This window comes from Mustela putorius, unplaced genomic scaffold (genome assembly GCF_011764305.1).
Source record: "Mustela putorius furo isolate JIRA1106 unplaced genomic scaffold, ASM1176430v1.1 tig00003834_pilon_pilon_pilon, whole genome shotgun sequence".
NCBI lineage: Eukaryota > Metazoa > Chordata > Mammalia > Carnivora > Mustelidae > Mustela > Mustela putorius.
This window is the reverse complement of record NW_025421987.1, coordinates 113,179,384-113,206,359: the sequence shown is the minus strand read 5'-3', so window position 1 is coordinate 113,206,359 and position 26,976 is coordinate 113,179,384. Positions and strand designations below refer to the sequence as shown.

The following is a 26,976-nucleotide window of genomic DNA, read 5'->3' as shown; positions in this document are numbered from 1 at the left end:
GGAGACTCACCTTCCTTCTCTGGAGGCAGGAATCTGCTGGATTTGGAGACTCCAAATGGGGCCGTGCCAAAGACAAAAATGATCGGTCACAGGCCAGGTGAGCTCAGAGCATGGCCAGAGACCAGGGAGTGACAGTGCTTTTCTCTGAGGGTACAATGAGTGAGGAATGGAGCCCCAGAGCTCTCAGCTCCTCCGGGCAGAGATTGGGAGGTTGCCATTTTCATTCCCATCCTCCAGAGCTCTATGGAAAGTGTTCAGGGAACAAAAGCCCCTGAGAGCAAACTTGAGCAGATTACTTAGCCTGGCCCCTGGCAAGGGCAGGGCAATTCTGCCTCCATCAAAGACATTTGAGAATCACTGCGACAGGCCCCTCCCCCAGAAGATCAGCAGGAACATCCAGCCAAGACCAAGCTCACTGACCAAGAACAGCGAAATTCCTGAGGAGGGGAAAGCAAAGCATGGAATACATGGTTTTCTCCCCATGATTCTTTAATCTTGCAAAGTTAATTAATTTTTTTTAATTTTATTTTTTTCTTATTCTAATTTTCTTAACTTTTCCTCTTTCCTTTTTTTTTTTTTTTTTGGCTGGGTACAGTATACTTTATTGATGGTACATGACAAGGTAGGGCTCCCCAAGCCCCTCCTCGTCTTCAGGGGGTCTGGGATGGAAATAGTGGAGGTTGGGAGATTCTCAGTGTTTTAGGGGATAAGTTGGGGCAGGGATTCCCCAGCAGCTGAGGGCCTCTTTCTTCCTCTTGCTCTGGCTGGGGCTGGTGGTTCAGGGGGCTCTTATTCCTTGGAGGCCATGTGGACCATAAGGTCCACCACCCGGTTGCTGTAGCCAAATTCATTGCCATACCAGGAAATGAGCTTGACAAAGTGGTCATTGAGAGCAATGCCAGCCCTAGCATTGAAGGTAGAGGAGTGGGTGTCACTGTTGAAGTCGCAGAAGACAACCTGGTCCTCAGTATACTCCAGGATGCCCTTAAGGGGGCCCTTTGATACCTGCTTCACCACCTTCTTGATGTCATCATATTTGGCAGCTTTCTCCAGGTGGCAGGTCAGATCCACAACAGACATATTGGGGGTGGGGACACGGAAGGGCATGCCAGTGAGCTTCTCATTCAGCTCAGGGATGACCCTGCCTACAGCCTTGGCCGCACCAGTGGAAGCAGGGATGATGTTCTGTCCTCTTTCCTCTTTTAACTTTTTTTTTAAACTAGTTTCTCTTAACAATACCTTTCTAAAAAAAATCTTTTTCAACTTTCATTATTATAGTCATATTTTATCCTTCATTGTATCTAACTTTATTTTTTGTATACATATAGATTTTTTCTTCTAAAAAATTTTGGGGTACAACCTCTTCTAATAAATAAAAATATACCCTAAATCTAGCACAGGGCTTTATTCTAGTCTCCAGCCTAAGAAAATTCTCTTCACTTTCTTTTTCATTCTTTTCCCAACCAACTTATCTTAACAATTCCTTTTTTAGAAATTTTTTAAAATTTTCATCTTTAGAGTCGTATTCCATCCCTTCATCATGTCTACCCTTATTTGTGTGTGTGTGTTTGTGTGTGTGTGTGTGTGTGTGTGTGTATATATATATATATATATAAGTTCTTCTTTTTTCAAAATTTTGGGAGGTAGTTTCTTCTAAGACCAAAATACACCCAAAATCAAATGAGTGGCTCTGTTCTATTCACCAGTCTAATATATATATATATATTTTTTTTTTTTTAATTCTTTTTGCTCTCTTTCTTCTCCTCCCCCACCCCCCAATTTGGGGTCTCTTCTCATTTGGTTAGCATACATTTTTCTGGGGCCTTTGCCACCCTTTTAGTATTTTATTCTCTTGTTCATATATTCTAACCTGGATAAAATGACAAGGTGGAAAAACTCACCACAAAAAAAAAGAACAAGAGGCAGTACCAAAGGCTATGAAACTAATCAATATGGACATTGGTAATATGTCAGATCTACAATTCAGAATGACGATTCTCAAGGTGCTAGCTGGACTAGAAAAAGGCATCAAAGAACTTAGAGAAACACTGTCTGGAGATATAAAAGCCCTCTCTGAAGAAATGAAAGAACTAAAATCTAACCAAGCTAAAATCAAAAAAGCTATTAATGAGGTGCAATCAAAAATGGAGGCTCTTACTGCTAGGATAAATGAGGCAGAAGAGAGAATTAGTGATATAGAAGACCAAATGACAGAGAATAAAGAAGTTGAGCAAAAAAGAGAAAAACAACTACTGGACCATGAGGGGAGAATTTGAGAGATAAGTGATACTGTAAGATGATACAATACTAGAATAATCCCAATTGGGATTCCAGAAAAAGAAGAAAGAGAGAAGGGGCAGAAGGTATATTGGAGCTAACCATTGTAGAGAATTTCCCTAATATATCAAAGAGAACAAGCATCAAAATCCAGGAGGCACAGAGAACCCCCCTCAAAATCAATAAAAATAGGTCCACACCCTGTCATCTAATAGTAAAACTTACAAGTCTTAATGTCAAAGAAAAAATCCTGAAAGCAGCCCAGGAAAAGAAGTCTATAATATACAATGATAAAAATATTAGATTGGCAGCAGACCTATCCACAGAGACCTGGCAGGCCAGAAAGAACTGGCATGATATATTCAAAACACCAAATGAGAAAAACATGCAGCTGGGCTATCATTGAAAATGGAGAGATAAAAAGCTTCCAGGACAAACAAAAACTAAAAAAATTTGTAAACACCAAACCAGTATTACAGGAAATATTGAAATTTGTCCTCTAAGCAAAGAGAGAACCTAAAAGTAGTAGACCAGAAAGGAACAGAGACAATATACAGTAACAGTCACATTACAGGCAATACAATGGCACTAAATTCATATCTCTCAGTAGCTACCCTGATATAAATGGGCTAATCAAAAGACATAGGGCATCAGAATGGATTAAAAAACAAAACCCATCAATATTGCTGTCAATAAGAAACTATTTTAGACTCAAAGACACCTCCAGATTTAAATGAGGTTATGGAAAACAATTTACCATACCAATGGGCATCAAAAGAGTCCTGGGGTGGCAATCTTTATATCAGATAAATTAGATTTTAAGCCAAAGACTAAAATAAGTGATGAGGAAGGAAACTGTATCATACTCAAAGAATCTGTCGAACAGGGGCACCAGAGTGGCTCAGTGGGTTAAAGCCTCTGCCTTCGGCTCAGGTCATGATCCCAGGGTCCTGGGATCGAGCCCTGCATCGGGCTCTTTGCTCAGTGGGAAGACTGCATCCTCCTCTCTCTCTGCCTGCCTCTCTGCCTACTTGTGATCTCTGTCTGTCAAATAAATTAATAAAATCCTTTTAAAAAGAAGATATTATTAAAAAAAAAAAAAGAATCTGTCCAACAAGAAGGTCTAACAATTTTAAATATCTATGCCCCCAACATGGGAGCAGCCAACTATATAAACTAATTAATAGCAAAATCAAAGAAACACATCCACAATAATACAATAATAGTAGGGGACTTTAACACCTCTCTCACTGAAATGGACAGATCATCCAAGCAACAGATCAACAAGGAAATAAAGGCCTTAAATGACACACTGGACCAGATGGACATCACAGATATATTCAGATTATTCCATCCCAAAGCAACAGAATACACATTCTTCTCTAGTGCACATGGAACATTCTCCAGAATAGATCACATCCTGGGTCTCAAATCAGGTCTCATCCAGTACCAAAAGATGGGGATCATTCCCTGCATATTTTCAGACCACAATGCTCTGAAGCTAGAACTCAGTCTCATGAGGAAATTTAGAAAGAACCCAAATACATGGAGGCTAAAGAACATCCTACTAAAGAATGAATGAGTCAACCAAGAAATTAAAGATGAATTGAAAAAATTCATGAAAACAAATGATAATGAAAACACAACTATTCAAAATCTGTGGGACACAGCAAAGGCAATCCTGAGAGGAAAATACATAATGATACAAGCCTTTCTCAAGAAACAAGAAAGGACTCAAGTATACAATCTAACCCTACACCTGAAGGATCTGGAGAAAGAACGACAAAGAAAGCCTAAGCCCAGCAGGAGAAGAGAAATAATAAAGATCAGAATAGAAATCAGTGAAATAGAAACCAAAAGAATGGTAGAACAAATCAATAAAAATAGGAGCTGATTCTTTGAAAGAATTAATAAGATTGATAAACCCCTGGCCAGACTTTTCCATAAGAAAAGAGAAAGTCCCCAAATGAATAAAATCATGAACGATAGAGGAGAGATCACAACCATCACCAAAGAAATACAAATAATTATAAGAACATATTATGAGCAACTGTACACCAGCAAATTGGACTGGAAGAAATGGATGCAGCTGGAAGAAATAGATGCATTCCTAGAGACAGATAAACTACCAAAACTGAACCAGGAAGAAATAGAGAACATGAAAAGACCCATAACCAATGGGTCACCAGTAAGGAGATTGAAGTAGTCTTCAAAAATCTCCCAAAAAACAAGAGCCCATGGCTAAATGGCTTCCAGGGGGAATTCTACCCAACACTGAAAGAAGAATTAATACCTATTCTCCTGAAACTGTTCCAAAAAAGAGAAATGGAAGGAAGACTTCCAAACTCATTTTATGAGGCCAGCATTACCTTGAGCCCAAAACCAGACAAGGACCCCATCAAAAAGGAGAATTATAGATGAGTATCCTTGATGAACACAGATGCAAAAATTCTCACCAAAATACTAGCCAATAGGATCCAACAGTACATTAAAAGGATTATTCAACACGACCAAGTGGGATTTACTCCTGGGCTGCAAGGTTGGTTCAATATCTGCAAATCAATCAATGTGATACAATACATTAATAAAAGAAAGAACAAGAACCATATGATACTCTCAATAGATGCTGAAAAAGCATTTTACAAAGTACAGCATGCTTTCTTGATCAAAACTCTTCAAAGTAGAGGGACAGAGGGTACATACCTCAGTATCATCAAAGCCATCTGTGAAAAACCCACTGCAAATATCATTCTCAATGGAGAAAAACTGAGAGCTTTGCCACTAAGGTCAGGAACACAGCAGGGATGACCATTATCACCACTGCTATTCAACACAGTACTAGAAGTCCTAGTGTTAGCAATCAGACAACAAAAAGAAATTAAAACCTTCCAAATCAGCAAAGAATTTAAACTATCACCCTTTGCAGATGATATGATACTTTATGTGGAAAACCCAAAAGACTCCACTCCAAATCTGCTAGAACTTGTACAGGAATTCAGTAAAGTGTCCAGATATAAAAATCAATGCTCAGAAATCAGTTGCATTTCTATACATCAACAACAAGACAGAAGAAAGAAATTAAGGAGTCAATCCCATTTACAATTGCTCCCAAAGCCATAAGATGCCTAGGAATAAGCCTAACCAAAGAGGCAAATAATCTGTACTCAGAAAACTATAAAGTACTCATGAAAGAAACTGAAGAGGACAAGAAGAAATGGAAAAATGTTCCATGCTCATGGATTGGAAGAAAAAATATTGTGAAAATGTGTATGCTACCTAAAGCAATATACATATTTAATGCAATCCCTATCAAAATACCATCTTTTTTTTTTTCAAAGAAATGAAACAAATAATCCTAAAATTTATATGGAACCAAAAAAGACCTTGAATAGCCAGTGGAATGTTGAAAAAGAAAACCAAAGTTGGTGGCATCACAATTCCAGACTTCAACTCTAATACAAAGCTGAAATCATCAAGACAGTATGGTACTGGCACTAAAACAGACACACAGATCAATGGAACAGAATAAAGAGCCCAGAAATAGACCCTCAACTCTATGGTCAGCTTATTTTTGACAAAGCAAGAAAGAATGTCAAATGGAAAAAAAGACAGTCTCTTCAACAAACGGTATCGGGAAAATTGGACAGCCACATGAAGAAAAATGAAACTAGACCATTTCCTTATGCCACACACAAAAATAGACTCCAAATGGATGAAAGACCTCAATGTGAGACAGGAATTCATCAAAATCCTTGAGGAGAACACAGGCAGCAACCTCTTCGACCTCAGCCACAGCAACTTCTTCCTGGAAACATCACCAAAGGCAAGGGAAGCAAGGGCAAAAATGAACTATTGGGACTTCATCAAGATCAGAAGCTTTTGCACAACAAAAGCAACAGTCAACAAAACCAAAAGGCAACCAACAGAATGGGAGAAGACATTTGCAAATGACACATCAGATAAAGGGCTAATATCCAAAATCAATAAAGAACTTATCAAACTCAACACGCAAAGAACAAATAATCCAATCAAGAAATGGACAGAAGACATGAACAGACATTTCTGCCAAGAAGACATCCAAATGGCCAACAGACACATGCAAAAGTGCTCCACACCACTCAGTATCAGGGAAATACAAATCAAAACCACAGTGAGATACCACCTCACATCAGTCAGAATGGCTAAAATTAACAAGTCAGGAAACAACAGATGCTAGTGAGGATCCAGAAAAAGAGGAACCCTTCTACACTGTTGGTGGGAATGCAAGCTGGTTCAGCCACTCTGGAAAACAGCATGGAGGTTCCTCAAAAAGTTGATAATAGATAATAGAACTACCCTACGACCCAGCAATCACATTACTGGGTATTTACTCTAAAGATAAAAATGTAGTGATCCAAAGGGGAGCAAGCACCCAAATGTTTATGGCAGCAATGTCCACAAGAGCCAAACTAGGGAAAGAACCTAGATGTCCATCAACAGGTGAATGGATAAGGAAGATGTGGTATGTATGTGTATATATATATATGTATATATATATACACACACACACACACACACACACTAGAATACTGCGCAGCCATCAAAAGAAATGAAATGTTGCCATTTGCAATAATGTGGATGGAACTAGAGGGTATTATGCTGAGCGAAATAAGTCAATCAGGGAAAGACAATTATCATATGATCTCCCTGATATGAGGAATTTGAGAGGCAGAGTTGGGGGTTTGGAGAGTGAAAAGGGAAAAATGAAACAACATGGGATTAGGAGGAGACAAACCATAAGAGACTCTTAATCTCACAAAACAAACTGAGGGTTGCCAGGGGGTTAGCGGGTCGGGAGAGGGGGGGTTGGTTTATGGACACTGGGGAGGATATGTGCTATAGTGAGTGCTGTGAAGTGTGTAAGCCTGATGATTCACAAACCTATACCCCTGGGGCTAATAATACATTATATGTAAATTTAAAAAGAAAAGAAAAGAAACGAAAGGCTCATATGAATTATCAATTGGGCCCAAATGATTTAGAAATATGATGTGATGTCAATTAAAATCCTCTGAAAAATTTTGGAATAAGACAAAAAACCATGTTCTTGTGAAAGGACAAATGGGAAAGAATTCCCCCCCCAAATTGAAAAGAATAATTGTGTTAGTATTTATTTTTGCATTAAAAAATTACCCCCAAATTTAGCAGTCCTAACCAACAAACATTTCTTACCTCACAAGGATTCTGAGTCAGGAATCCAGAAGCAGCTTAGTTGACTGGTTCAACCTCTGTGTCTGTCATTGTGTTGCACCAACATGTCAGCTGTGGTCATGTTTGCTTGATGGGGCTAGAGGATCCACTTCCAACACTTCCAACCTGACTCATGTACCTGTTGGGTAAAAGTCTCCACTGGCTTCCCCACTGACTGCTAGGAGAAGGCCTCATTTCCTCATCACATGGAGTTGATTGAGTGTGCTTATGGCATGACAAACTCCCTCAAAGGTAGAAATTCGAGAGACAGACAGAGAGAGAAAAGCTTCAGTGTCTTTCATGACCTAGTATCGGAAGACACACTCCATCATTTCTACAATACCTACTCATTACCAGCAAGTGACTAAATTCAGCCCATACTCAAGGAAAGGGGAATTAGGCTCCACCTTATGATAAGAAGTATCAAAAAACTTGTGGACTTATTTTCAAACCACCACACTAACGAAATCAGGCTCAGCTCTCAACCACTGTATACACTGTTTCTCTTATATTATTCTTTATGCCAGTTTCTATGTGTAAAACAACTCAGAATAGTTTAAAATTTAAATATAAAAACTAAAAGCATTAAATGATCATAGGGAAATATCTCTAAATGTTGGGATGGATAAAATCTTTCCAAGCATGACATCCAAAGGAGAAGCCAAAAGAAGAAGAACAGAAAAGGAGGAGGAGGAGGGGGAGGAGGAAGAGGAAGGGGAGGGGAAAGGAGAAGGAGAAGGATGGGGGAGGGGGAGGAGGAGGAGAAAGAAGAAGGAAGGAAAGAAAAGAAAAGAAAAGAAAGAAAAAATGAAAAGATATAATTACATTAAAAATAAAGCTATCTACATACAAAAAAAACACCATCAAAAAAAAAAAGTCTAACAGAAAACTTGAAAAAATATTTGTGGTATATATGATAGATGGTGTTCCTGTCCTTAATATCAAAGGGTGCTTTAAAATCAGTAAGAAAAAGATATATACATTAGTAGAATACAAAATTGACATAAATAAGCAATTAAAAAGTAGAAATAGAGGGACTCCTGGGTGGCTCAGTTGGTTAAGCAGCTGCCTTCGGCTCAGGTCATGATCCCAGCGTCCTGGGATCGAGTCCCACATCCGGCTCCTTGCTCCGCAGGGAGCCTGCTTCTCCCTCTGCCTCTGCCTGCCATTCTGTCTGCCTGTGCTCGCTCTCTCTCCCTCTCTCTCTCTCTGATGAATAAATAAAATCTTAAAAAAAAAAAGTAGAAATAGAAAATGCCAATAAACACATTAAGGAAATACTCAATTTATTTGATCTTTGGTAATCAAAGAACAGCAATTAAAAATGAGATCTTTCAAGTTGGTAAAGATTGGGAAAATTACAGTATTTTCAAGATTTGGAGGGAAAGGGAATTTCATACATCCACAGGGTGTATACATTGGTATCTGCAAGGAAGTTTTTAAAATAAACCTTAAAGAATTGTATTCCCTTTCACATAACAACTTCTAGCAATCTATCTTAAGAACTACTTGGACAAAGATATACAGAGAAAAATGCTTATCACATCATTTTTTATTTTAACAAAAAAATTTAAAACAATCCAAATATCCAAAAATGGAAGGTTTTGTTACATAAATGACGGTACAACAGTGAAAGATGGAATATGATGCCATTAATAACTGACTTGGAAGAAATTCATGAGGTTAAACGAACAACATATTTAAAATAGCATATATAACATGGTACAATTTTAGAAGAAAAAAATGTTAAACTGTATTGTGTAGAGCATATGTTAATTGTGTTAAATGCTATATAGAGCAAAATGTCAATACCATTATCTTTAGATGATACAATTTTGGGTAACTTTACATTTTCATCTGTTTATTCCTGTTTTTAAAACACTACCAGTGAAATAAGCCCAAATTATAAAGCCAAAGTTATTTCTTCACTGACCCCTCCTCAGTCTTTCTCCTTTCTCCCTCACTAACAGAATAAATGATAGAAGAGGCTGGAACCTGTTATTATCAGTTAATAGTCATTAACCCCCTCACCCCAGCACAGCCTGTGCAATTTGCATGAAAAAGAAATGAGTCTGAAATCTCCTGCCCAGGGATCTCCATCTGCTTTAATGAACCTAGTGGAGTTCTGCTTTTGAGGTAGAACTTTAGGCAGCACCAAAACGATGATGTGCTCACCTTTAAAGCAAGTGATTGAAACCTTACACAAATGTGAGCCTGTCTTACACACCTGAAAAGCTCACAGTAGCTTTTATCAATGTAGGCTATCATTTCTCAAAACGGCATCTATGTCATTTGCTTCTGTCGTTTTAGAAATGGTTGAAAGTTTAATTTTGAATATGAAAAATTTTAGGTGGCATACTCAGCTCTACAAATTAAGAGTCGATCATTCATTTTGAAAGGGAGCCAGGGCCAAAAAGATGATCTGCTTATTACTCTTATGTTAATTACTACAATTCCATAAACACCTTTATCATATAAGGCAGTATATACCAGATCAAACCAACATAAACTTACAAAGACTTTTTGAAATTATTTGTTTACTCATTCGGGAAGATTTTTATGAATGACTTACATTCCTCTTCCTACATTATCATTGATTATCTTTGGAAGAGATGTATTGGCTGAATGGTACTTGCCCTTTCAGAACATTGAAAGAAAGTTTTTATCCTTTTAGAGCTATCAGTTCCCACTGAGAACCAACTCCCTTGATGGTATTAAATAAATAATAAGAATAAAGTTATAACATCCAATGTCTGATTCAGCACATGGCTTAATGAGTTGTAAGGTACAGTTAAGTGCTTTGAAATCTTCAGAGAGTGGGAAGGACGATACACTGTATCACTGTATCACCCGTCTGGAACATAACATCATCTTATTAGAGATTAGTATTCTAATTCTTCATTTTATTTTGATATTTTCACTATCTTTTGCACTGCCTAACTATATTTCATGGAAACAGCTAGAGTTTAAGAAAATATGGAAATAAGTAAAAATTCTAAGGAGTTTAGAAATACTTCAAGGGGGGGTGCTTTCTATCACTGACATTTAGTAAACAGTGCATTAAATTGAATAGCATCAAACTAGTACTTAAAAGAAGCATCTATTTCACAGTAGAAACAAGCTAAGCATCAGGAGATTAGGGTCCTTATTTCAGCTCTCTTTTCACTACCTGCAGGGCCACTGGCTGATCAGGTACCTAGTCTGTGCCTCAGTCTTGTCATCAAAAAGTGATAGCTAATGAGACAACCTCCAGCTGCAATATTCTTTGAGCACACGAAATCAAAATTGAGAAAGACCTGTATCTGAAAACGTCTAAATTGAGTAGCTTGTGCTAAAATATAGAGGGACTTCCTTAGAAATCCCAACCTAAGAGCACTCAGTCTATGAGAACTCCAAGCTCATACACTGAGAAAACCAAATTCCCTTCCAAGGAAGATAATCCCCTTCAAATGTCAATTCACCTAATGACGTCATTTGTTAAAAATGCTTTGATAATCAAACCAGCAATTCGGTCCAGAGTTTACCCATCCTGAACAAAAGAAATTTATTTTTTGTAAGTGGACATATCAAAGATTGTCATCTGCAAGCTATACCTAAGTCCCCAAGGGTTAAGATATATGGAAAATAAAAATAAACAAAAGGTTTTCTGTGATTATTTGGCCTAAAAGCTTCTTTCCTTTTCAATACCATCAAAAATTCATTTCCCAAAACTAAGTTGGAGAGTTTAAAAAGTTCTATTATGATTTCATTCTTGGTACCTCCTATTCCTGAGACAAAACATTGAGGATCATTTTTTTGTTTTGTTTTGTTTTTGAGACTTTGGTACCAGAAAATCTTTGCCTCCCCTAAGAGATGAGTGTCCTTCCTCCTTTCTGAGGGCTAATTTGTAATTTATCATGCATCCCTCTAACCCAGCCTGCCAAGAAGCTTAGACATAGGGTTGAAACTCAATCACAGCAAGCCACATGAATAGTTACAATTCATATATTTTCTCTGTCCTTTTCTCTATATCCTGCTTTTCTACTCTCTTAGCTTTGTTGTTAAGTCATGTTCTATAAGTCATTGCAAACTCTTGGAAAAAGGCGAAGTATAAAAAAATTTAAAAATTGTAGAAGGAGCATAAAATATAAAAATTACAGTCTATATCCAAAGAACAACATCCTTCACCTCCATACAAGGATATTAAAATTAAAAGTGAATTTATTTGGAAGTGAACTGCATGATATCAGCAAAATTTAGACAAGTAATTTGTTTATTAGATGTTCATCAAGTGTTTCAATTTATTTTGCTTTATTAATCTCTCAGGGAAAATTGAGACCTCTCTGAACAGTTAGAGTGCTCAATTAAATTAAATACCTTGTAAAAATACATATGACTAATTTTTAAATGAATGTCTACCTTCAAAGTGAAAACAAAACCCTTTAGAACCAGAGGCTCTGTTTTATTTAGGGGGATATTGGCTGCTCTAGCAAATCCAAAATGTGTAAGGACTCAAACACATTTGAAGTTTATTTTTTGCTTATCTGAAGGTGTGAGGGAATTCTTCCCAGTTAGCAGGCAGATCTCTGTGAAGAGGTTCAGGGACCTGGATTCCCTCCATCTTTGGCTTCGCCATTCCCTAGGGCACCCAGCTAGCAGAAAGGAAAGAGAGCCTAAAGCAGTGACCTAAAGATAGTATATCACTCTCACTCCTATTCCACTGGTGAAGACAAGTCAGGTGGCCACATGCAGATGTAAAGCAAGGAAGGGTTGAGGGTGGTCGGAGGTTAGGGAGTTAGAACTAGGAAAGGTAATTCAGGGCTCCATGGCTTTAATAACTCTATACAATGGAAAGGGAGCACACAAACTCCTGTGGGCAGCTTGCCCTGTCCACTACAGGTTCGTGCCTTTCCATTCTTTGTGTTTTCTTTTTCCCAACTCTCTATGTTCTACGCAAGACACTCAAACACAGAGTGGCAATTTGGCAGCATAACTTGCTCCATGTCAGATGAGGGCCCTGACAAAGAAGAACTGCTGGGAAAAGGCAGTTGAACAGAATCAGGAAATTACACCAAAGACTTAAGAGACACATAAACGTCCAGCCAGAGATCATGAGTTGGACATCTTCCTTCTAGGCTGTTGAGTCCAGGAGAACCACATAAACTAGGACACACTCCATCTCACTTTGTTTTCATCAGTGAAGGTTCTGTTTAATGTGATACAAAATATGATACCTTTGAAAGACTTTGCTTATTAATAAATTTACAGATCAGAAAATTGCCTTTGTCAAGCCATATATCCTGGTTTTGTTCAGGAAATATGGTTATCATCTGGGTTATAGGTTTAGCCCAAGTGATAAATAGCTGTGTAACTTCAGACAATCTACTTTACCTCTATGCACTCAGATTCTTCATTTAAAAAAAAAAAATCAAGGGATTGAACCAACTGATCATGTATATCCAACTAAGATCCATGTGAAAAACTCTGCCATCTGAGCAGCCACTTAAGCTAATTCACCTTGAACATATTTTTTGCTTAATATAGTGTAGCATCAGCGATAAACCAAGCTATTGTAATAAATATATCCATCGACTGGGTTTTGAACAAGTAATGGTTTGTTAAATCCATAAAATAAGATAAATAAAATAAAAACAAAAAGTGCCTATAGTGAGGGCTCTTCTTTCCATATATCAGAGTGCCTTTTGTCAAATTCTAAATCTATTGCTATAGGATAAGTAAAACGTGCATATAGATCTTTACCTCTTCACAACCAAGACATTGCATTCAAATGAATCACTTGAAACTTCCTGCACAACTTCTTAGTCTAGTTATCTAAAAGACAGTGCACTAAATTAATTGAAATGTGTTATGAAAGTAAAAACTGGTCTTCACCTATTGAAGGGTGTTCTGTGGGCCAGTTAGAATGTCATTCAGTTAACAGCCAAATGCCTGGCTTAGTGAACGAAATCATAATCTAGTTACCCAATTGAGTAACTCTGACTTCCTCAGGGAACTACTGCAGCAGGGGCATAGGTCCTTTGCATTCACTGTCCCTTAGAAGAGTCCGTGGTTGGGCACCTGTCCCACTCCCTTCTCCACAATCTTCTAAGAACTTCATCAGAGTTCAATATCCATTGTACCTCCCCTCCAAGTAGCTTCAAAAACCAGCCTCAACATCTAACTTTCAATCTGAGAACAGGATAGTGAATCTTTGGCTTAGGCCTAATTTGATTTCCAAACTCAACAAAGATGCTTGATGCAGTCCCGGAAACTGGTAGGCATCATGAATAAGGGAGGAGTCAGTTCTACCTGGGTTGGGGTCTCAGGAGGAAAGTTTAGAAAAGGTTTTTTAGATAAAATAACACTTGAGAAGGTTTTTCAAAGATAGGAGGAGTCAAGGAGGTAAACAAAAAAGATGCATAGACTGGAGAAATAAACCAGGACCAGACCATGAAATATCCTGGACAGGAGGCTAAAGAATTTGAACTCCATCCTGTGGATAATGGGAAAATCCATGAAGGTTTTTAAGCATCACGGTAATATGATAAAATTTTGCATTTTCCTAAGATTGTTATTTTGGCAACAGTGTGGAGGATAAATTATGGGCCAGAATGGAAATAGGGAGCCAGTCAGGAGACAATTGTGGTTTTTAAGATGATGCCAGTTTAGCCAACACACTATGACAAAGTTCCTAGCCAGAAATCACCCCCTACCCCAACCCTTAGGCAGGTTTACAAGCAACAGGAAATTTCACACAGACAAATGCTCCTAATCTGTACATAGATGCTTCCAGGCAGTAATGTTAGCTCGAGTTGTATTTATGAAATGTGTAGAGTTAGATGAGAATGCTTTCCTTTTTATTGATTACTTTCAATTACACATTACCTGGGATAGTCTTTTGCCAGATATGCTTTATGATTTAGATCAGTGCTCCTCTGTCTGTGGGAAAGGACCATGCTTTGTGTTTTCTTTTTCCAATTTGCTGCAGACTGACACTTTCGTCAAATACAGTAATGGTAAATTTCAGGAAAATGAAATGAAAAAGCAAAAAACACAAAATACAAGCCCTCTTTCTAATTTTATTGAGCAAACATAAGATGAAAATGATTCTGTCAAGTTGCTGTCAGAGTTTCTGAACGTTTACTCCCAGTGTCTGCCACAGGCCACTAGGAGTTTGCAGGCTGGCTGGCACAAGGGCACAGACCCCGCTATGAGTAGCCCAGGTCCAGATGGGCATAGCAAGAGGTATGGAAGCCCAGGAAAATTGATCACCTCCAAGAGCATTGCAGACACTCCCCATTTAATCTCCCTGAAGAGACTGAATAATGATAGTACCAAAACTATTAGACAGAAGTGGTCAGACACAACGTCCACATTTGTGTCATGAAACAATTTAAACAAAGCAGCATTTTTATTAGATTTGGGTCATAGGGGGGGTTTCCCTCCTACACAACTTTGCTTTAAGCAACCACTGAGACCAATATTTAAACATGTTAGCGCTGATGAGCAATGCCAGAAAAAATATAATCAAACAAAGTGACTAAATTAATAATTTATACACTAACAACTATGTGAAAATATAAGGCATGAGGAATTCAATTAGAAAAAAATGTAATCCAAATTAGAGTGCGTCTCAATTAAATTAGATTCCCCAACAGTGCTGTAAGTTTAGTTAAAGCCCATAGCACTACAATGACCTTAACATCACTAATGGCAACTTGACTGGGAGCGTATGTTGTATATTTGAAACACTTTATAAATACTTATGTAGATGCTGGGCTTAAGCTTAAGTGGTAATAAGACTCTTCCCAGATTTCTTTTTATAGTATAATAATAATAGATAATTATTGAACTTTCATTATGCTTCAGAGACATTGTTTCTTTGCATATACCCTAATAAACCTGTAAGATAAGTATTATATTCTCTCATTTTAAAGATAAGAAAATTGAGGTTCAGAGAAGTAAGTGCCTTCTGAAGAGTGGGGGCCAAGTTGAAACCATGTCCTCCTGATGACAAAGCTTGTCCTTCCAGACATAAGGCTCTGCTACACTCTGCCCACATATCACCAGCTTTGGTGGAGTTTTGGCTTCGAGGCTCTAGATTGCCCGGATGGAGTGACTTTCTCAACTTTGTCGTCCCTGAACCTCACAGGGTAATAAAACCCCTAACAAGGTGCCACCATCCAGGGCTGCCCTAGCTCTGTACCTGCTGGTCTTTTTTTTTTTTTTTTTAAACTTTTTATTTTGTAATAACTTAAGACTGATTTTTTTTTTAATTGCAAAAGTAGTTCAGAGGATTCCCCTGAGTTCTTTATCCAGTTTCCCCTAATGTTAGCATCTTATGTAACCACAGTACCATTAATAAAGTTGGGAAATTAATATTGTTAGAATAGTAATTAAGCTATAGACCTTATTTGAATTTGGGCGGCTTTCCCATCAGTGTCATGCTTCCTGTCCCCAATCCAGTCCAGGATCCATCATTGCATTTAGTTTTTTTCTTTCCTTAGAGTCCTCCAACCTGTGACACTTGCTCCATCTTTGTCTTTTATAATCTTGACACCTTTTAAAGAGTACTGTTGGTTATACTGTAGAATGTCCCTCAGTTTAGACTTGCTGGCTGTTTTGGCATTATTAACTTGAAGTTATGGATTTGAGGGAAGAACACCACAAAGCTTATATGCCCTTCCCAGTACATTATGGCAGAGGATACCTGTTGTGAATATGTCTTATTATTAAGCGATACTGACCTTAATCACTTGATTATGGTGTTGTCTACCAGGTGTCTCCACTGTGAAGTTACTATTTTTTCATTGTGCCATCAATACATGCTTATTTGGGTGAAGATGCTTTGAGATCATCCTGCCAACCTTGTTAATGTTGGCGTTTATGACACTGATATCAGAATCACTCTTCTATGTGACTGTTGAGAAGATGGTTGGGGTGGATGATCAGAGAACAAACCTACTCATTATGGAGAAGGAGGAGCAGCCCCTACAGGACTGGAAGGGGGTAGAGTGGCAAAGTGAGAATGGTCAACAGAGAAAAAATAAAGCCCTAGAGAACCCCAAGAAGAGATGGCAAGTTGTTCTGCACCCTGTTTTTCAATATTCCCTTATTCCTATAGTAATTTAATCCCCACTCAACCTCAAGTTTTAACAAGACTAAGGACTTCCAGCTTGAAATTGTATTTCCCAGCAACTTATGGTCCTGTGACTAAGTTTGCAACAATGTCATGTGAGCAGACATTGGTATGCTCACATATGCTGGGTGCATACCATCAGAAGGACATTTCTTGTTCTCTTTCCGCTCCTGTGACCCTAAAACAAGATTTCTTACTCATGTTGCGCCATGTACCAGTTTGGCATGCTGGTGAACTCCCTGAGATCTTAACAGAATGATGTTTCAAATACATAAAGATACAAAAGATTGTAAGGGAAATAAAAATCAATCATAATGAAATACAGTTGTAAAATATTCTTAAATAAATGTATGATATGTTACTCTATGTACTTCTTTATTGATAGATTACAAAAAAATTTTCACAAGAGGGTCTAATGACTAACATAGTCTTAAAGTGATGAGTATAAATGGTATTTTGAGATAACTGCAGGAACTAATATGATATGAAAATACCTTGACTGGTGACACAGTCCCTAGTCCTGCTAATACTACTGTGGTTTGCTGCCTATAATTGAAAGATATGCTACATTTCCATCAGAAGTTTTCCTATTCACATTCACAGACATCCTGAATTCCATCCATGATCTGCAGAATAGAGGATACTGAAGAAGCAAGGTTGAAGAAATCTGAGCCCCAGGATGACCTATGGAATAGAACTATGTATCTGACCCAGTTTCCCTCCTTATGCACTTCTGGAATGTTCCTCAAAAAGTGAGAAATTTCTATACTGTTTGAACCACTTTGCCATCCTTTTTTCTGTATATATCTCTCAGTTACAATAGTTGAGCTGTGGGGCACCTGGGTGGTTCAGTCATTTGAGCATCTGACTCTCGATTTGGGCTTAGGTCATGATCTCAGTGTTGTGGGATTGAGCCCCATGTCAGACTCCATGCTGGGCTGCTTAGGAACCTCTCTCTCGCTCTCCCTCTGCCCAACTCCACCCCCACGCCCCACTCATGTGTTCTCTCTCCTTCTCAAAGAAAAAAAAAAAGTTGACCTCTACTCCAATTCAACGGTTCTCAAACATTTTAATCTTTAGACCCCTTTACAACCTTGAAAATTTTACTGATGACCTCAGACATCTTTTGTATGGATTATATATATCAATGTTTACCATGTTGGAAGTTAGAACTGTGAAATTTTTATTTTCATTCATTAAAAAATAACAATAAGAAACCCATGACATGTTAGCATAAATAACATTTTTATGAAAACTAGCTGCATTTCCAAAATAAAAAAAAAAAAGTGAAAAGAATAGGCACTGTTTTACATTGGTGAGAATCTCTTTAGTGTCTGGTTTAATAGAAGACATCTGGATTCTCATATTCACTTTTGCATTCACTGTTTTATATCTTTGCTTTGGTTGAAATATATGAAGAAAATCCAGCCTCACACAGGTATGGGAAAAAGAGGAGGTTTTTTTGTTTGTTTGTTTGTTTTAAGGGTTTGCTACAGGCAGTCATAGCTCATGGGACTGCTACTTGTTGTTGTTGCTTCAAATTTGATGATGAAGTCACCAGAAGTCAGTGAGAGTACGTATGTAAATAATCCTTTCTTTCAGTGGGATAATCCCTGTTTTGTTTTGTTTTAAGATTTGTTTATTTATTTGACAGAGAGAGATCACAAGGAGGCAGAGAGGCAGGCAGAGGGGGTTGGGGGGGATGCAGGCTCCCCGCTGAGCAGAGAGCCTGATGCAGGGATCGATCCCAGAACCCTGGGATCATAACCTGAGCCAAAGGCAGAGGCTTAATCCACTGAGCCACCCAGGTGCCCCAAAAAGAGGAATTTTTTAATACTCATTTCAGATAATGGTGGGCTTTCTTTTTTGATACTATACAAAAACTTAGCAAGCAGTAGTTTCTTCAGTTTGTTGTAATGTGGAATGTGAAACCATATCACCAAACTTTTATACTCTGTCCCATTAAAATCTTTAGTCTGTAATTTGAATGCCTCTCTAAACCTTACATGGCTTTATAACATCATGAATTGGTCATTTTGAATGTATTGGCTCACTGAGTTATACAGATCTTCCAAATTTTGACACATGTCATTATACAGTATCGAAGAATAACATTGGTTAGCATTACCGTGGGTCTCATCAAAAAAAAAAAAAAAAGTTTTTAAGAATTGAGAATCTGTCAGGCTCATGGTGGTGGATACAAGTCTTCCAAAATTATAATTTTTCACTTGAAAGCTCAAATGTCATCATTGGCAACAAATACTGTCAGTTGTTTTCCTTGAAGTGACAGGCTTACTTACTTCATTTTTGAGGAAATGTCTGCCAAACACCATAGCTTGTCTATCAGTCTTTCTTTCAAGTACAAATGGTTTTCCATGAAAAAGTGGCTAATTCATCTCACAGCTCCAACAATTGCACAAGCCCTTTTCTTGAGACAACCATCATGCGGCAGACGTGCCTTATGGGTGCCTCTCATTTTGTCACCCAGAGTTTTAAAAACACAGACCCGTAGGTCAAAATTTGATAAAAAATAGTTTAACATTATTCATAAATTTAATAAAATTTCTCTTTGTCAAGGGAATCTTAAAAAAAAAAAAAAGATTTTATTTATTTATTTGACAGAGAGAGCATGACAGAGCACCAGCAGGGGGAGGGACAAAGGGAGAAGCTGAGCAGGAAGCCCCATGCGGGACTTGATTCTAGGGCCCTGGCATCATGACCTGAGCTGAAGGCAGACGCTTAACCAGCTGAGTCACCCATGTGCCCCATCAAGGAAATTCTTTTTTTTTTTTTAAGGTTTTATTTATTATTTGACAGAGAGAGATACAGTGGGCAAGAGAGGGAACGCAAGCAGGGGGAGTGGGAGAAGAAGAAGCAGGCTTCCCGCTGAGCAGGGAGCCTGATGTGGGGCTTGATCCCAGGACTCTGGGATCATGACCTGAGCTGAAGGCAGATGCCTAACAAGTGAGCCACCCAGGTGCCCCCCTATCAAAGAAATTCTTAAACGAAACTGGTTTTATCTACATGCTGCAAGTGTGTGGCAGTGAAGAGTACCCCCACTGCTGGTATTTTGGTATCACCACCTTATTTTGTGCTGAGGTACTGGCAATTTTTGCCTTGTCTTTCCTTCTGCACCAGCAGTGGGAATGTCAATACAGTGAAAAGGCCAAATAAAATTTTAGTGTTATTATGAAAATAGTTTGACCTGCGGAATGCCTAAAAGAGTCTGAGATCTGTTAGGACACACAAACCTGACTTTGAGAATCACTGTTCTAACTAATGCAACTTCCAGGCCCTAAAGCAGGCAGTAGATTGGATGGGTGTTGCTCCAGGAAAAGGGATATAAAATAACAAGAAACGAAGGGGCACCTGGATGGTTCAGTCGGTTAAGCAGCCGCCTTTGGCTCAGATCATGATCGCAGGGTCCTGGGATCGAGCCCCATGTCAGGTTCCCTGAGATCAAGTCCCACATCAGGATCCTTGCTTAGGGATCAGGATCCTTGTGCTTTTCCCTCTGCCTGCTACTCCCCTTCTGGAGCTCTTTCTCCCTGACAAATAAATATAAAAAATCTATTTAAAAAGAGTAACAAGAAATGAGTCATCATAGTTTTTAATCCTCTTGAACCATGATGCTAGCCAGGCCAATCCCTGGGACAGTCAGGAACTTGATTCTGCAGGCTGCCACTGACCAGGCTTTCCACCAACAAATAACACCAACTTCCCAGCCAAATGCCAGTTAAGCTGCTCAATACCTAACCCACAGAAGCTATAAGCTGACACATGATTATTGTTGTTTTAAGCCACTAACTGAGCCAATTGAGGTAATTCACTATGCAGCATGACACTGGGGTAGGCAATAGAACACAGTGGTGATGAGAAATGGTATATCTTGCTCTCATGAAGCTTACAGACTACTCATGCCCTAGACTTTCCTTCAGAATCATCAAAACATTGGCACCTGATCACAGTCTACTACTCCAGACCAAATCTTACATTGTCTAATAAATATCAATGGGGAGGGTCATTCAATACCCTTGATTCATAGCTCCTGAACCTCTTCAGTTCCTATAATCTATACCTTCTCTATTTCAGCAACCCACTTCTGTGATCATGCTATGCCCTAAAACTTGCCATCTGTAAAAAGTTTAACTCTAACATACAATTTTTTAAAGATTTTATTTATTTATTTGACAGAGAGAGAGAAAGCAGCAGCAGTAGAGGAAGAAGCAGACTCCCCACTGAGCAAGGAACCCGATGAGGGGCTCAACCCCAGGACCCTGGGATCATAACCTGAGCAGAAGGCAGACACTTAACCAACTGAGCCACCCAGGTGCCCTTAATATACAACTTTTTAAACCATAATAACTAGTTCTCACCATCTGGTTATTTCTCTACTCTTAAACCTGCTCTGACCTCCTTAAGAGATCCGGGTCCAGGGAACTCTCCTGTTCCCTCCCAACCAAACAACCCCTTCCTAGGTTTATTCCCTTCCTTATCCAGGTTAGATCCCATAGTGTGTCACATCAAACACTTTTCTGCCAGAACTCTTATGTAACCTGTCCTTTTTGTCCCCAGACTTGGATATTACCCCCGCCTACCAGTGCCCCACTCATCCTCTTCAGCATTACTCTCCATCCCCCAAAGATTGCCTACAATGAACCTGCACATCCATCTCCGAAGACTTTTCCAGGCTCTGGAGAGACTCCATCAGAATACACAGGGAAGGTCAAAAGTGCTGTGTTAATGCCCTTGGAAGCAGCCCTCAACTAAGGGTGGGTGAGGACACACAGAAACCACCACAGTTGACAGTCACACCTGCCATTACTATTGACCAGAAACTCTCCTACTTATACTGATCTTCTTTGCCTCTCATTTCCCAGCCCAAGGAAGGAATAACCTCATTCACCATCAGTGCATCTCTCTTTCTGCTTGAAAGATAAAGTGGAAAAAATCCTGTAAGAATGTCATTAAATTCCTTTTCCCATTCCTCTCCCCTGCCTTAAAAGAAACAAAAATAAATTAAATAAGGAAGTAAGTAAATAAATAAATAAATAAAATCAGCTTTCCTTGCCTCTTTCTCTCACTCTTTTCCAAAATTTGTCCCTTCTATGATCAGCTAAACTTTCACCAGGACTCTGGATCCCATCACCCCCACCTTCATTACTAAGGATCTCAAATCACCCCTGAACTTACACATGAGGTGAAAACATCTCAGCTGTCATTGTAATTTACCTCCTGACAGCAACTGGTGTGACTGACCACTTCTGAAATTGTTTTCTCCTTGTCAGTGTCTGTGTCATTCCCCTCTTGTAATTTTCTTTCTACATCTCTGATCACTCCTATTCTGTGTTTCTACCAATCAGACACAGCTTAAGCTTCTCTCCATCTACTTCCATCCTCATGGTCATAATGCTAGTTTAGAATACCACCATCTCAAACCAAGGTTACTGGGTGATTCCTCTACTGGCCTCCTCTGCCCTACCTCACCCCACAGCCCAAATCTATTCTCTAGATCATAGCCAGGGTGCTCTTTATTTTATCAGGGCACTGCCCAGTTTAAAATCTATCAGTGACTCCTCAGCAGTTGGGCTTGATGGATGTCAAGGTTAGCAGCAGAGACAGGTTTACCTGGCCTTGGAGAGGTAAGACGTTCTTCCACTGCTGGGGAAATGCTGGTTCTATCTTGGAAAATCTCATTTAAAACAATTGTGCTTGAACACCAGGGCTTTTAACCAACCTGACTTTCTAACCCAGCAACAAGTGTGGAACACCACATACATTGAACCATCCTTTTGTCTTGATGTCTCACCCACCTCTAAGGCTTAAGCCTTGCATATTAGCTGCAACCCTCCAAAATAATACCACCAGATTGATATTGATTAATAACAATTTCACAATTGTTAAGCTTTCCAATTTTCATGTCTTCTAAGTCTGCAAGAGGAATCATGTGCTATACACAAAAGTAAATTCAAACATAGTTACAAAAGGACATATTTTCCCTTGATTTTGGTCACCAAGATTTTCAAAATTAAATCTGTGTTTTAACTTAATAAATGTCCAAAACCCTATCTACAAAACTTTGACCTTACTTTCTATTTATGTCTTGCTCTTAAAGTCTTATTTGGATTTCCCAACTGATATGTTAGTTTTCTACTGCTGCATCCCCAAATACCACAAATTTAGTAGTTTCAAGTAATACACATTTACCATCTCTGCTTCTGTATGTTAAGAGTTGGGCAGAGCTGGTTCTATTCAGGGTCTCACAAAGTTGCAAGGTAGGTGGTGGTTGGACTGCATTCCTTTGGGGAGCTTGAGATCACATAGCTGTTGGAAGAATTTAGTTTTGTGCAGATGTAGAATTTAGTTTTGTGCCACTGCATTGCTGGCTGTTAGTCAGGCTTCATCTAAGCTCCATAGAAGTTCTCCTAGTTCCTTGCTACCTGGTCCTCGCAGACATTGACCCCATGGCAACTTACTTTTTCAAAACCAGAGGAGAGCTTTTCCAGTCTGCAAAAACAGTCTTAGAAAATATCACATATCACATATCAAAGTATCACTTTTGCCATATAAAATAACTTAATTGAGGGAATAACTACCCCATGATATCCACAGATCCTATTCATACTCAAAGGAAGAGGATTACAGGTTATGTACACCAAAGGCAACAATCTTCAGGGCCATTTTAGAATTCTGCAAGCCACAACTAACCTTAAATTTTTATTCATTATGCAAAAATATTTGCATACGTGTCAAATATTTTGAGAAATAAGTTACATAGCATCTTAAGAGAACATCATGCATTGTATGATAGATTGATTCTAAAAATGGCCCACCCCAATTATTCCCTCCCCTGTATCCATACCTCATGGAGTGTGACATCAAAACTCATCCCAGGGATTCTGAGACGTCTTAAGTCTTGCTTTGGCCAAGAGAAGACATCTGAAGTATTGGTATGAGAGTATCAAACCTAAACATGAAGAAGATTGCATGTTTTTGTTCTCGTTGTCTTGAAACCACACTATTGCCAATGATAACAAGCCCAGGATCACCTGCTACAGAATTACATACACTGTGGAACAAAGATAAGCTCCCATCTTGAGGAGTCCTAGACCAGCTACCCTTAGCTGACCCACCAACTGACCACAGACCTAGGAGAGAGCTACTCAAGTTTACCCAAGTCTGTTCCAGATCAGCAGAACCTCACTTTCAACCCATAAATTCCTAAGAAATAATACATAACCGTTGTTTAAAACTACTAAAATTTGAAGTTGTTTGTTATACAGCAATAGCTAACTGATGTATGTGGGGAAAGGCAACAAAGGACTTGGTCGTGTGGTGGAAGTAAAGTAGCCTTAAAAAGCATAATTCATTCAAAGTATCCTCAAATTTCTGTGTTTTATGTAAGAAATCACTACTGCTGATGATGGGATGTTTTCAGTCTGTGTGTCTAAGTAATCTTCATTCAAAAGACTGATGTGTGACCTGCAGTTCTTTCTACAATGAATAGAGCAATAAAGAGATAGAGAAATCAAATAGCAAAAAAAAGAATTCTGCTGTGCTGTTCTAGACACAGCTGCCCTAATAGAGAAATGTGCAGTTTCTACTTTCCTTGCAGTTTTTCAGTTCAGAATTACTTTAAAATAAATCCCAATGAAAGCAGTAATCAATTATGTCAAGAAGAAAACAAAGTTTGATCTGAAAATACTAACAGAATCTAACATTTTAGAAATAAATTACTGTGTCGTGTCCTGTGGCAACATTGTATCAAATTGCTTAAAGATAAATTGTACCATCAACTCCTGGGCGTCTGCATGTGGATTATCCTTTTTGTAGATTATCAAGGGCAAACATTTAATTTCAGGTTTTTATCCCTCTTCTCAGTGTATTTCTCTACCACCGTTCTGAATACTATCAGTCATAGCATGGTAAGAGGACAGAAATTTAGTGAAATACAGTGATAATTCACCTATACTGCATTCTGTAAGAATAAGATGTTCAATATAAGTAAATTTCCAGGATAGCCTAAAAGTTATTCAAGCCCCCTTGTTTTTTAAAAAAGCTGTAACCATTCTGATATAAATTTTGCTAGAATGTATTTTACATTTTCTTTCCTTATGAAACAGAATGTGCTTTATTCCTAAAACCTTTATTTATACAAGGTACTTTAGATGTTAAAAAGAGGTGAAGGTGAATCACATGAGATTCCAACCCAAGTGGCTTACAGTTGAAGGAAAGAGAGGGGATAAAAGACATGTACATAGATGATTCTAGTCATAAGGTCATGAGAAGAGTAATGAAAAGTGAGATACTAATTCAAAGAAAATATTGAATGCCTTTAGTGACATAAGAGAAGGGCTTTGTGGAGTTGGATCTTGAGAACAAGAGGGCTGGACCTGGGGTGAAGCCAGTGAGGTCCTTGCCCCAAGAGGAAAGTTTATAGAAGTACCCAAAACTCAGCCATCAGGACATGTAATACTTTAATGTATAATTTTTAAAAGCCAATATTAACTCAAAAATATCTATAACAAACAAAAAGCCAATATTTTAAGGAAAGACTATGGTGGTTACAGTACCATGCAAAGCCCTATTAAAGTCTGAGACAAATGGAAAAATCAATAGAAGACTATTTGGTTTGGTGACTAAAGAGCCCACTAACTAGGAAGTTATGCCATTTTCTGAAATTATAGTCTATTGTGAAAAGTTAATAGTCTACTATGAGGAATGATCATTTTTGTGATCATTTCCTCTTCTTACAATTTTGGGCACCACACCCTGAGTGGAATATTGAGTGGGTAGATTGCACATGCATCAGTGACTTGCTGATAGAAGCAGATACTGGCCTCAGGCACTTTGTCTTCTAACCAAATAGTATTTTTAGATGGAATCTAAAACCTGATACCAACCTTCAAGTAGTGAGTCAGAATATTGGGTCAGAACTGCACTGCTCTAATAATAACATTAACGTGTTTTTTTCTACGCTTTCTGCTAGAGACAGTTCTCTCTAGGCAGCCTGAGGCATTCATCTGCCTTGGGGGAAATTGGGATTGTTAAACAGGAATGCAAAGAAAAAGAAAGCTACAGTTTGGCCTCTGACTTGAGAAATAGAATTTTCGAATATGCAGCTAGATTTAAAAGCTGGGCCTTATCAAAACAATAGGAATTTCTAAAATCTTTTATCTCCCCTTTTAACTTATCAAGGAGAAGCTGACTCTTACAGTCTCAACATGTCTTCACAGTGAAGAGAAGTATCCCATCCACATTCAGCCAAGGCCATAGGGTAAAGAGGATGTTCTAGGTAAAGAAGATATAACTTACAGGACCTGGAAAATCCAACACTTGCTGCTTCCCATACCAAGGGATTTAGGGAAGTGAGAAACAAAAGAGGAAGGAGATGATATCTTCTGGAGATCACATTTTGTATTGCTTATTGCCCTTTTGGCTAAGATCAAGTGTGGAAATAGCATGTTTGAGAGCTGAAGGAAATAAAGACTAGAGGGTATTTTTCCAAACGCAGGGTGAAGGCATGGGAAAACACTCCTTTATAGGCTCTCTTGACTCCAACTTCAGGGATAGCCCATTAAAGTCAAACAAGAGCATGGTTAGCCAAAGAAAGAGCTGGAATTGATTTTTTTTTCCTGAGTCTGAGGTGTGGAGGGAACACGAAAGTTCTCCCATGGCCCCAAGAGAAGATAGAAAAGAAACTGAGATGAAAGCCAAAGGGCTTTCTGGAATTCATCATGGCAAGGGACAAGATCACTACACAACAGAGACCATGTGGTAAATGGCCAAAGCCATGACCAGGGGAGGGTGTGCCAATGTGAACCATGGCAAGGTCAAATAAGTAAGTATGCCTATGGATGCTTAGGTTTTACAGTGGATGGTCATGTGTCGGAGACTTCCAGGTCCTGACCAAGCCAGGAAACTACTCTAAGTTTTATGCGCTATCCCTTTATCAGTTTGTGTTAGTTAGTCTATTTTCTTGTCCTACATGGTAAGATGCAACCACATAGACAAAGGACAGTTTTACATAGATCAGATGAGCCAAAAGACACCATGAGATGGAAACTGTCAGTGCTCTGCCAACACCCTCTTGTATGCCTTTACAAGTTCTGTGTGCGCAACACCCACCCACATGCACTTCAAGTGTGCTTTTGCCTCTAATGCCTTCACCTGACACTCTTCTTTGGAGGGATGCCATCAGACTCCTGGGACAGCTTTATCCACCTGCTACCTACCTAGTGTGAGAAGTGTCATGGGAGTAGACCTTAGGCAATGATTTATGGGGGTGGGGGATGTGTGATGGAAATAGGAAAGCCCAATCTCTTCACCTTAAGTCCCTAAATTGGGACTAC

General features: G+C 38.7%; 1 protein-coding gene across 1 annotated transcript in view; it reads right to left on the bottom strand.

Annotated features, from left to right (window-relative positions):
• Window positions 1-652: 652 nt before the first annotated feature.
• Window positions 653-26,976, bottom strand: part of LOC101683054 (glyceraldehyde-3-phosphate dehydrogenase-like) — a 47,453-nt gene continuing 21,129 nt past the window's right edge. Inside the window, exons 3-4 of the mRNA XM_045088137.1 lie at window positions 23,065-23,131; window positions 653-1,206 (exon numbers count right to left, since the gene is read on the bottom strand). Of these exons, the coding sequence (XP_044944072.1) occupies window positions 790-1,206; window positions 23,065-23,131 (484 nt within the window). The 3' untranslated portion in view covers window positions 653-789. The remainder of the gene's footprint in view (window positions 1,207-23,064; window positions 23,132-26,976) is intronic.